This window comes from Chiloscyllium plagiosum, unplaced genomic scaffold, assembly GCF_037043375.1.
Source record: "Chiloscyllium plagiosum isolate Xiang-an unplaced genomic scaffold, Cpla_swu_hap1 HiC_scaffold_14, whole genome shotgun sequence".
NCBI lineage: Eukaryota > Metazoa > Chordata > Chondrichthyes > Orectolobiformes > Hemiscylliidae > Chiloscyllium > Chiloscyllium plagiosum.
In genome coordinates, this window is record NW_028270152.1 from 108395134 (window position 1) to 108408019 (window position 12886).

Sequence of the window (12886 nt, forward strand, 5' to 3'; positions counted from 1 at the left end):
TACATGAATAGGAAAATGTCATCTAATAATTAGAATGGACCTGTCGAACTAAAGCTTGGCGTTGTGTGATTTCTTACTTTGAAAATAACGTTGGGTTTCTCAAGAGAGCAACGGTTATGAAACTCAAGTGACGACAGCTTGACAGAATAAGGTAGTTTGGAATAATTGAATCAAGAATGGAAGTGTTCTATTAATAGTTCATGCATTTAATAGTATACTATGTCAGTATTTTATCACACACTACAACCGCTCCAGGGCAGTTAACAATGAGGCACATTGCAGGAGTCACACTTGGTCCATTCCAGACATCAACCTCCTCTGTCTTGACATCTCCATTTCTATCTCGGGTGCAATCTCCAGGCGGATGAGTGCTAGAAAACCCACAGACTTTCATCGCTAGACGAACGACATCCTTTCCCTGCCAACAGCAGGCAAATAGTCCACTGCATTCACGTAATACTTCAGCCGATACTGCATCTGCTTGGATGAAAAGACATTCCACTATCAAGCATCATAGATGTCCACCCATTTTGATCAAAGTGTTTCTCTGCCTTGTCATTCAGAGAGCCCTCGAGCGCACCTCCTCCATTCCCCACTGCGCTGCTCTCAAAACCCCTTTACACAAATTAAAAAAAGTTCACCCTTGCATTCAGACAACGGCTGACCAGTCTCTACATTCAACCAATAAGCCTTAAGCACTTCTGACAACTCTAACTGAACCACAACACCAAGAATACATTGCTCTCACCAACCCCCTACCCCTCATGAGTACATCAAGTCTCGTTCCAGTCCCCAAATGTTTGATGACATTGCCTCTTAAACGCACCCGAACCAAAAGGCACATTCCCATACGACTTTAGGCATGGAAAAACTATTGGCACACTACCACTCACTCACCTCCATCCCGGGTCCCAAACTGTCTTTCCAGTAGAACTGATGTTCACCTTCTCCTCTCCAAACTAGTTTACTGTATCCAGCGGTTCATATGAGGTCTACTCGTCTTCAGCGAGAGCAAGAGTAAACTGAGGCCACGTTTCACTAAGCATCTCAGCCTGGCCTGCAGGACCCGGCCTGACCTCCTAGTCGTTGACTGTTGTAATTCGTTTTCCAGCATGTCCATCCTTCGCCTCCTTCTTTGCCACAGCGTATCTGTCTGCAGGTTGTGGGAAACGGCACCTCATTCTCTGCGTGCAGAGAATATAGACTGCATTGAGTTCTCTAATCTCAAATACCTTCATTTCCTATCCCCCTGCACCATTCCAGCCCCTCCCCTGTCCGCCTCTTCGATTCCACTAACCAAGCATTTTTTTCCAGAAACAAAACGAATGCATTGTTCCCATCAACCAACCAGGCCGTACCCTCTATTTGATTTCACGTGTCCCAAACACACCACACTGCGATCCTCAACCACTACCCTGCTTAAGCTATGGATCCACTTACACCCATCTCCAGGACTGAAGGAAGGTCACACCCGAAACTTTGATATCTTCACCTCCTGATGCTGCCGGACTTCCCTTGTTTTCCAAGCCTCCTGCTTGTCTGCCTTGGATTTCACCATCTGCAGTTTTTTTTGTCTCTTCTGATTTCACACGTAGGCCGACTGATTTCCTCCACTAAACGAAACAGGGAGAAAACTTGTCATGATGCGAGTTTATTTAATCATTAAATTCAAATTTATCCACTATGATTGGATTAGAATCTATATACATATAGTGATGCTGAGATTACGATATCTGAGCTTCTACCAGAATTCCTTACATTTGCTTATAGTTCAATGCAATGTTCGCTCAGTGGGCTTGTGTCTAAGTTGTTCGCAGTGCTTCCTCACAGCGTGAGACAACCAAGTTCAGTTGCATCCTCGGACAACAGCTTGTGTGGAGTTTGCACGTTCTTCCCATGTGTGAGTAAGTTTTCGCCAATATTCAGAACACGTGCACATCAAGTGAATTGATCAAGTGAAATTGTCCATAGTGTTCAGGGATGTGTAATTTAGGTACAATCGTCAGGAAAAATGCAGAGTAATCGGGTCGGGGTATGGATCTGAATGGGATACTCTTCGAAGGTTCAGTGTGGACTTGTGGGGCCAAGTGACCTGTTTCCACACTATAGGGATTCCATTTTTTAAAAAAGAGAAAGAAGAATCTTCCCCGTGTGTGTGTGAGCTTCCTCCGGGACCTCCGGTTTTTGTCTTTAATCCAAATATATGCATGTAAGGTGAATTGGAGATGAAAAATTGCACATCGTGTTCAAGGTTATGTAGGTAAGGTTCAAAAGTTAGGAATAAATCTGTAGCAATAGAACAGGGAACTGGTTACTCTTCGGAGGGTCGTTGTGGTCATTTTGGCTAAATGGCCTGTTTCCACACGGTCAGCAATCTGTGAAGGATTCCACTGCAGCCGTGCTTCTTTAACAAACCTAACAGGAAATGGTTCAAGGGCCATATCAATTATTAATCCCTCTGGCCTTTGAAGTTAGTGACAGGTAAACGAAGGGTGAAAACCAAGTTTAATAATTCCACACGGCCGATTTTTTTGCAACAAAATTAAATTCCAGCCCATCAGACTTGTGCGTTTGCAATTTCTGTGAGAAAGGCTTTTTTATGTTCAGTTACAAAATACTGGGTTATGAAGATATTGATCCAACATTGGACTCAAATGCGGTTGAGAATTTCGGAATGGTAACAGGTTTATGGAAGAAACTGTTATACTGAAACTAACATAGTTGCATCAAGTGTGGCCAATTTGCAATATCGCTCAATAAGACAGAATTCTGTCAAGAAACAAAAATCAGCTTCTCCCGTGAATTATTGTGCACGGTTTGTTAGTTTCACAGCTTCTCCCATCCATCTCAATACCTTTTCATCCCTATCTATCGCTCTAATTTATTCTCCATTCCTTGCTGTCACTCTCTCTCAGACACTCCCAATTGCCATTTTGCGTCTCCATCTCAACTCTGCAAAACACAGTCTCCTTTCAAACCCACAGTTGCTTCCTCCTGTGTCTTTCTTCACGCGGTCTGTGTGATCTCTTCATCCTTTGATCTAACCTAATCTGTTACCGATCATGCTCGCTCTACCCACATCCATACCTGTACTGACTTCTTCCTGATCAATGTCTGTGCCTGCATGTGCTCGATGTTATTCACTTTCTAAATTACAATAATCTCTGATCTTTGTCTCCCCAAATTTAAAATCTTACTACCATCTCTTTTAGGCTCGGTTATGCACAATATTTTACAACATCAGACTGATAGTCAATATTGTAAAATCCGAATAAACATAAACCTCAGAATAGGGTGAGACTATTTCCAGCTTCCTCTACGTATTATGGGGACTGGAACACAGAGTTGTACTCATGAAAGGATTTATATCAAACGGTTTTTCTTGGCACAGTGACTCAATGGTTAACACAGTTTCTTCACTGTGCAAGACACGTCCGTTCAATTTCATCCTCAGGCGACCACAGGAAGTTTGTACATTCCCCTTCTGTCTGCATGGATTTCCTCTGAGAGCTCCGATTTTCTCTCACAGTACAAAGATGTGCACAGAACGTGGGTTATACGTGGTAAATAGCCCATAATATCCAGGGATGTGCAGTGTCGATGTGTGAGCCATGTGAAATGCAAGCTGCAGGATTTGGGTAGCTGGATTGGACATTCTTTGGAAGATTGGTGTGGATTCCGTGGACTGAACGGCCGGCCTCCACAAGAAAGGTATTTGGTTATACTTATTCTGATCGCCAGGCTCACAAGTAAACCCTGGTAAAAATTGATGACTGTCCACTCCCATCTCTCGGCCAGAAGTCTTTTTCTCAACAGCAATACTCAAGGAAAATGACAATTCGTTAACCCTTTGAAGATACAATCAAAAATACATAAGTTGCTCATTTATCCCTCAGACCTTGCATTGCTAATAGATAATTTCACACACCTTCAACCTCATATCGACATGCATGAATATTTCTGAATATCCCTGCTTTTCTATCACTTCATTGGTCATCAAGGAACGAGCTCTGCCGTCATGACTTCTTTTCATTAAAAAAATCATTTATTAACCTTTGATGCCCAGAATTCTGCTGACTCATAACTACCCTGAAAGAACGAAAACACCACACTTTTTAAATATACATGCCCCGTTTTGTTAAAGTCGGACTGAATGCTAGAAATTAACAACGCAAACTCGTGGCAGATACAACGCAATCTAAAGCAGTGTAACACTGTGCACAGACTAACTCACTTTGCTCAATTTTTAAACGCAACAAGATGTTCTGAAATAAATCAATTTGAACTGTATCAAGAACATGCAGAGCTCACATTGATGTTCAACATCAACAATTTACAAAGGAGATAACCAGGGATCTGAACAGCTGCGAGAATCGGTCAGTGACTTCGCTCTAACTCATCAATTACTGCTTCTTCCATTTCGTAGATAAGAAGCTGTTTTAATTAGTCTGGAGATGATAGTTCAACAAGATCCTCTGAACTGACCCATTCAAGTGGGCCCTGGAATACAATTGAAATACATCCTCACTAACATGATTGTGCATCTCATCATTGATATTCGTTGAACTCACTTGAGCAAAAGCCTAACATCAGCTGCAATGATACCGTTTTCAAAAACATGTTATAACTGCTCAAGAAATAAAATCACAAATTGATGTCAACACTTCTGACTAAAACGCACATTGCGGAAGTCATTAATGAGTGATCACTCAACAATGAAGGGTAGCTTCATGGCCTTCACTTACCTCAATGATGTTACTGATGAAGAGTGACTGGACTCGATAGGTTACCTCTGATTTTTTTTCACAGATGCAGCCAGAATTGCCGAGTTTCTCGAAAAGATTTTGTTCATTTTGTATATTTTACAGACAATGCACACCTGGTATATTTCATTTAACATGTTACTGTTGTATTTGCCAAATGTAGAGAAGTCACTCACAGAGTGAGACCGATTCCATTGTCTTCCTGTAGTTTCTCATTCTGATTTTGTCTGATGCACGTTTTATGACATTGAAACTTCAGAATCTAGTCCAGTGACAGCTGTGGGAATTGTTACGAACTGGACAAGCGCCGTTCACAACTTTTCAAGAAGATACCCCCGAACCTAAACTTTATTGATTTAAAGGCATGCAAAAAGTGCAGTGTTCCAGATGTGATTAATTTCTTCAAGCTACTAGGCTTTAAGCAAAACACACGTGCTTCTTTTAAAAAAAAGTTAACACACCGCAAAGAATGCAAAATTGGCATCACTTCCACTCTATTAAATGGTTGACCAAACGTATACTTTGTTCAATTATTAATCCTCAACTGTTAAAATATAGCAGCACCACCAAAACCATGATTTCCGAAGAAGTGTGACTGGAGACGCAACGTTAACTCGGGTTACTGTCTCGAGATGCTGCCAACCCTGCTGGCTTTTTTTCCAGTATTTGCTGGGATTTTTTCTCCCATAAACATAGATTCTTCATTTTAACCTGCTATCTTCAGTCATGAAGAAAGGAAAAATAATAAAAAGAAAAACGCTGGAGCGGCAGACAGAGTACGCCAGTTTTTTTTCAGCAAAAGGGGCAGATCTGTGTCTATGAGCTTCAATCTCTTTCCAAATCCCACCCCAACTTAAAATGATGCGAAAACTAAAAACCTGTTTCCCGGTGAGAATGAGTCCACCCAAAGATGCTGCTTTTGTTTACTTCAACAAAAGGAAACAATTCAAGGATCTCAATGCTGTTTAGCCACTGTTTCTGAAGCAGACATTGCAACAACATTCGGGCAAAATAATTTTCGCAAGAGAACCAGTACACAGTTATTAGATTAGATTCCCGACAGCATGGAAACAGGACTTTCGGTCCAACAAGACCACACCGACCGTCCAAAGTTAAACCCGCCAGGACTCATTCCCGTACCAATAATTACACCTGACTAACGCATCTCACACGATGGACAATTTAGTATGGCCAAATCACTTGACCACCACATCTTTGGATTGTGGAAGGAACTGGAGCACTCAGAGGAAACTTCAGCAGACACGGAGGGAATGTGCAATCTCCACATAGACAGTCGCCCGAGGAGGGAATCCAACTATCTGCAAAGCATAATAAGCAAAGCTTACTCGGTAGAAAGTATCCTCAATAAGTTTCAAGAAGTCTCATAACATCCCTGGCTAAGTACATGTCTTCTTTGGCAACACTTACACTTCCTCTTCCTCGAAAGCCTGTGCACAAATCGCAGCCGGAAATAGTTGAGAGAATAATCAATATTGTTCAGACACCGCCTTCCAAACTGACTCTCTATTGTCTACAAGAGCAAGGACAGTAGATATTTCAGAACATCATCGTCAGATCCGCACTAAGCCTTCGTCAATCTCATTTGCCAAAAAAAAACAAATTCTGTTCCTTAACCATCGCTGAATGGGGAGATGCTATGGCTTTGACAGGTGCATTTTATGCTCTATTTTGTTTTTGAAATTGGTGGACATTGAGACAGAATTGGCGTGTGTTCTATCTGAAGCCTTCAAAGCAAAACGTTTATGAGCCCTTGTATTTAATTTGATGCAAGAGAAGAAGCCAGATTGTGAGGTATCCCACAAAATCACAGTTTTTGTTTCAACTTTCTGTAGCTTTTGTGGTTGTGAAAGCTACAAGTCTCACTCTCTCTCTCTCCAATTCTCTCTCTTTGTCTGCAACTCTCTCCCTCATCTCTCTCCCTCTCTCTCCGTCTTTCTGTTTGTTCTACTTAAAAGTTGAGTTGCTCTTTCTGCTGGTACAACTGCAAGTGAGACAATCAATGCAACTGAATTAGGATTTATGTCCACGTGTGGTGCTGATGAGGCATTTATACGTTTGAATTGCTAATGGTAATTGTTTTGTAGGGATTAAAACTAGATCAGACAGGTGAACTTCATAGAATATTATTTAATATGATTCAGCCAGGGATTATTGACTGACAGATAAAATTAAAGTGTGGGAGGTTCTTTCCTCTCTAAGAGACTGTCTCTGACGAAGCTGAACTTATGTCAAGTGTTACGCACTTGTGCTAAACAGTGCCTGGGTAATGGGATGCCGGCGTCTATGGAGTAATTTCAATGCACAGAAAAGTAAAACAAAAGTGTGACTGAAACATTGGCTCGGATTAATAGTCATTGATTTGGAGTAAGCATTTCAGCCATCCAGCCAATATTTGGAAAACTGAACACATTAGATCCAAAAGTTTAAAAATTGGCCAAGCATGACTTAAAATAGAATCTTGTTTCTGACACAGATTTGCTAGTTCCAAAGTCATCCTGAGTTTGGACGACGCTCTGTCATCTTAAATCTTACCTTTACAAAATCTGCTCTCAATGACTTTCGGAGATACATTGTCAAGACACTAGCACTTTTCAGGACGAATAGAAGTTTGTCCATTCCACATGGGAAACAAAATGGTAACTTTTCCAACAAAATGAGGGGCTGTGGGGGTGGGGGAGATTTGAATGAATTAGATGTTGTCGTTGTCAATGTGAATTCACGCAGTAGCATTTCCCATGAATATTTTCACCTTGTCCTCTGGATCTCATTGCTGGTTAGAAACGTAATTGACTTGCTGAATAAAATTTTGCAAACAAACGACATTGCAAATGGATAGGGATCATCGAAACATCTGTTAGCAATTCTGTTCGACAATTTGCTCAATTTGCTGTTACTCATGCGAATGACTTAATGCTGAGTGAGAGTGGTTTAATCCCGCCGTGTCTTACTAGGCCATGCACGTTGAGTGCTGTTGTATTGCTTATGTCCATAGGCAGAGCCGAACCACCGCAGCCAAAGCCAGCTGTACTGCTCCAGCAGGCAGCATCACTCAGAAACAGACTTGCAGGCAACGAATCCCGTTGTTTCAGCTCCAGCTAGACTGAAACCAAAGGTAATGGCCTCGATGTCTCCAGATCGTTGGACTGACACTGAATAAACAGCAGTGAACTGCTAAACTCACATTATAATTTGGCATTGTTAATCACGGACCGCTTTAAAACCAGGGGTTTATAAAGTGGAACCCTTCAGAGCTGCTTCCAGCATTTTATAGAGCGAAATGTACAGTTTCCTCTGAAATCCTGTCCTTTTGCTTTTTCACGGCCATTCTTACCAGGTTTGCTAACAATGTGCACACTGCCATTCTAGCTAAACAGTCCATGTATATGTCTGGTTGAATGACCAACACACCGCCCCTCCACCCCAATGATTACGTATGCGAAATGAAGACTGGTGCATGGTGTTTCCTTCAATGTGCCAACTCTCCAAACCCAAGTCATTGCCAGTCACTGATAGTAGGAACAGCCAGTTCTCGGGATCAGTCACCTACCTGTCTTCAGATCTGCAAGCGACTTCCTGGATGGGATCGTTGACTGGTCTTTTTTTGGCACACGGTACGCCCCTTGAGGGAAATGTACACCATATCCAAACGGGAACTCTGCTTCTCTCTCTCTTTCTTCAAGAATTTATGATCTTACTTTCTAGGCAATAAGGAAATGTGGCTCAATGTTCAACCCGGACAAACGTAGATGAATCTGTCGGTGTCAGGGACGGTTGTCTTGGGCAAAAAGCAGCGCTCCTATTGGGCGCCTCACCTGCTTTGCTATGCTGTCTATTCAGTCATTGGACAATGAACCCTTTGTTCAGGGCTATTGGCTGTTTTATAAAAACAGGAGTTCATGTGGTTTCGATCGTCAGAAAACAGCGATGGCTCTCTTTGAGCTCCTCCTCCTTTTCTGCATATCTCCAGGTAAGATGCGGACTTCTTTGAAAAATTTTCCTCTTTTGTACGTTGACAGAGAAAAGGAACGCAGAGTAGGTGTCTAGGAAACGCCGTGACAAACAGCGGTTGTCGCTTCCCAATGCTCTGATGCTGATGGGAATTCACCGCTCTTTTGCTGCTAAAAGTGTAATCTGAAATGTTCCCTGCTCAGTGACAGCGATGGGAAAGTTGCATTAATTTATCGGTTCTATAAGATGCTTAGATGTTTGTATTCATATAATGCGAAATTCTGAGATAGCTCAGAAAGCTTCCTCGGTTGCGTGGTTAGAGAGAAATCGATTTAGATTTAATTGGAACTCATCGATTTAAACGGGGCTATCGACAAAAATGCCCTTATGCTGAGGAAGTGAGTGATCGGAGGCCGTGTTAGAATGAGACAGGGCGTGGGATCCACTCCACAACCGGGCCCTGCATTACCCATGAGGGGATATACTGTGGATTCTGAAAGTCGTCAACGCAGGGTGGCACAGTAGTTAGTACTGTTACAGGACAGCTTCAAGGAACGGCTTGAATTTCACCATCGGCAACTGATTGCATGGACTCTCCCCTGTGTCAGCTTCGGTTCCATTAGGTGCTCTGGTTTCCTCTGACAGTCCACGGACGTGCAGATTATGTGTGTTGTCCGAAAATGCAGGGTGACAGGGAAACTGCGGCAGGTGTGACGGTCCAAATGGGTTCCCTTTACTCTGTTGGGAATTAATAACAACCAAAACTGTTTTATAAAGTCAGCTGGTCTCGTATCATCCGCAGAGACAGAAAGCTGAGTTAATAGTTCATAACTGACACAAATGTCATTGATCTGAATCATTGTCAAAATTGTCGACAATGCAGTCAATCGTGACAAGCACTCTTGTATTTCTTTCGAAAAAAGGGGTAATGAGAACTGTGCCTAACAGCTATCCTGATTCCACATCTGGGAGAGATAATATATCCCTTTATGGCGCGGTTTTACCAATAGCATTTCAGTAAAGCAAATTCTCATTCTGACCTGAACAGTCTCTCTGGAAGCATTTTCCAGTCCAGAATCTGTTGAGTCCCGGGCAGCCACAGCTCCTGTGGCCAGATGTGTCCTTTTGCAGGAGAGACAAGAAACACATCAGTTCAAATGGCACAAAGAATCCTGACCATTCTGGTCTGAGTGTCCCATACTGAAAAATCACCACAAGACATTGTCATTATTCAGATGGTAACTAAGGGGAATGATATTATACCTCTATGCAATCCTGAATTGTCCTATCCTTCTGGATCCTCCAACTCACTTCTCTACAGGAAACAAGAAAATCTGTAATTCTTCCACCTCTGAGCTTACCTTTAAAGTTAGCTCGGAAGAGAGGGAGGGAGAGAGAGAGATAAAGGCGAAAACTACTTCTGAAATCTTTGTAAAGGACCTTGCTGCCCAGTGTTGCCAGTGTTCTCAATCCGGTTCTCTTTCCATCAGCCGAAATTCAGTTAATCTGATTGACCAGTCTTTATGGAAGAGTTATTGGAAATGATTGTAAAATGACTCGATTGCTCTGTGCAAGATGAAATGTGTTCTGAAGAGCGTTACAGTGGACCCGAAACATTGACCGTACATTCTCTGACTCCACAGCTGCTTCCAGAGTTGCTGAGTTTCTCGAGCAATTTCACTGTATCTTCTCCTCGGGTCTTGAAATTGCACGCACTCCCGAAGATAAACAGCGAGAGAATCACTTTTGCGCTCTTTTGTCTGAATTTCTTAAAGAAAAAATGTCCGTCGCCCCAACTCCACACTCAACTAAAATATGAAAACTGGTTCATTCATTGTCTTCAGGGAAGCATTCCCTATTTAATCAGAATCTCTCCCATGTCTCTGAATTTTAGTTTGGGCCACAATGTCATGTCACCTGTGTGAGAACATCTTCCTTAAGCTCCAGTCGCATTGGAAGGAAGGTGTCGAAGTAAGAATGAGATGGAAGGTGCTGGGAAAAAAAACATAACTGTAGGAAAATGTGCTTAGTTAAGGAAATATATCGTTTCCTTGAATGCATTTCAGGGAAGGTACACCAGGATGATCCTTACTGAAACTCACCGCCAAATTGGACTCATGAGGCAGCGAGTTGCAGACTTCCTGCTGCAGTGTTTCCATGTCTACACCTTCCTTCCATTGCGACTGGAGCTGTGGAGTCAGAGAATGTACGGTCAATGTTTCGGGTCCACTGTAACCCTCTTCAGAACACATTTCATCTTGCACAGAGCAATCGAGTCATTTTACAATCATTTCCAATAACTCTTCCATAAAGACATGCATCAATGAGCGTTGGCCCTGACTGGTTAATCAGATTCACCGAATTTAGGCTGATGGAAAGAGAACTGGATTGAGAACACTGGCAACACTGGGCAGCAAGGACCTTCATAAAGGTTTCAGAAGTAGTTTTCGCCTTTAATGGTAAGCTCAGAGGTGGAAGAATTACAGATTTTCTTGTTTACTGTAGAGAAGTGAGTTGGAGGATCCAGAAGGATAGGAGAATCTAGGATTGCATCGAGGTATTATATCATTCCCCTTAGTTACCATCTGAATAATGACAATGTCTTGTGGTGATTTTTCAGTATGGGACACTCAGACCAGAATGGTCAGGATTCTTTGTGCCATTTGAACTGACGTGTTTCTTGTCTCTCCTGCATAAGGACACAACTGGCCACAGGAGCTGTGGCTGCCCGGGACTCAACAGATTCTGGACTGGAAAATGCTTCCAGAGAGACTGTTCAGGTCATAATGAGAATTTGCTTTACTGAAATGCTATTGGTAAAACCGCGCCATAAAGGGATATATTATCTCTCCCAGATGTAGAATCAGGATAGCTGTTAGGCACAGTTCTCATTACCCCTTTTTTCGAAAGAAATACAAGAGTGCTTGTCACGATTGACTGCATTGTCGACAATTTTGACAATGATTCAGATCAATGACATTTGTGTCAGTTATGAACTATTAACTCAGCTTTCTGTCTCTGCGGATGATACGAGACCAGCTCACTTTATAAAACAGTTTTGGTTGCTATTAATTCCCAACAGTGTAAAGGGAGGCCATTTGGTGCGTCACACCTGCCGCAGTGCATCCCGCAGTTTCCCTGTCACCCTGCATTTTCGGACAACACACATAATCTGCACATCCGTGGACTGTCAGAGGAAACCAGAGCACCTAATGGAACCGAAGCTGACACAGGGGAGAGTCCATGCAATCAGTTGCCGATGGTGAAATTCAAGCCATTCCTTGAAGCTGTCCTGTAACAGTACTAACTACTGTGCCGCCCTGCGTTGACGACTTTCAGAATCCACAGTATATCCCCTCATGGGTAATGCAGGGCCCAGTTGTGGAGTGAATCCCACGCCCTGTCCCATTCTAACACGGCCTCCGATCACTCACTTCCTCAGCATAAGGGCAATTTTGTCGATAGCCCCGTTTAAATCGATGAGTTCCAATTAAATCTAAATCGATTTCTCTCTAACCACGCAACCGAGGAAGTTTTCTGAGCTCTCTCAGAATTTCGCATTATATGAATACAAACATCTAAGCATCTTATAGAACCGATAAATTAATGCAACTTTCCCATCGCTGTCACTGAGCAGGGAACATTTCAGATTACACTTTGAGCAGCAAAAGAGCGGTGAATTCCCATCAGCATCAGAGCATTGGGAAGCGACAACCGCTGTTTGTCACGGCGTTTCCTAGACACCTACTCTGCGTTCCTTTTCTCTGTCAACGTACAAAAGAGGAAAATTTTTCAAAGAAGTCCGCATCTTACCTGGAGATATGCAGGAAAGGAGGAGGAGCTCAAAGAGAGCCATCGCTGTTTTCTGACTTTCGAAACCACATGAACTCCTGTTTTTATACAACAGGCAATAGCCCTGAACAAATGGTTCCTTGTCCAATGACTGAATAGCGAGCATAGCAAAGCAGGTGAGGCGCCCAATAGGAGCGCTGCTTTTTGCCCAAGACAACCGTCCCTGACACCGACAGATTCATCTACGTTTGTCCGGGTTGAACATTGAGCCACATTTCCTTATTGCCTAGAAAGTAAGATCATAAATTCTCGAAGAAAGAGAGAGAGAAGCAGAGTTCCCGTTTGGATATGGTGTACATTTC

The 12886-nt window shown here is 42.6% G+C and overlaps 1 protein-coding gene and 1 long non-coding RNA gene across 2 annotated transcripts in view; both read right to left on the bottom strand.

Moving 5' to 3' along the window:
- LOC122545699 (uncharacterized) overlaps positions 1 to 12868 on the bottom strand; it is an 857662-nt gene extending 844794 nt beyond the window's left edge. The window contains exon 1 of the mRNA XM_087994564.1: positions 12546 to 12868. Within this exon, the coding sequence (XP_087850690.1) occupies positions 12546 to 12690 (145 nt within the window). The 5' untranslated portion in view covers positions 12691 to 12868. The remainder of the gene's footprint in view (positions 1 to 12545) is intronic.
- LOC148148125 (uncharacterized) lies at positions 191 to 5890 on the bottom strand. The gene is made up of 5 exons (XR_015759445.1): positions 4746 to 5890; positions 3929 to 4089; positions 1441 to 1613; positions 898 to 1184; positions 191 to 477 (listed from the first exon to the last, which is right to left on the bottom strand). It is a non-coding gene; the product is annotated as an uncharacterized LOC148148125 (long non-coding RNA).
- Positions 12869 to 12886: the final 18 nt, after the last annotated feature.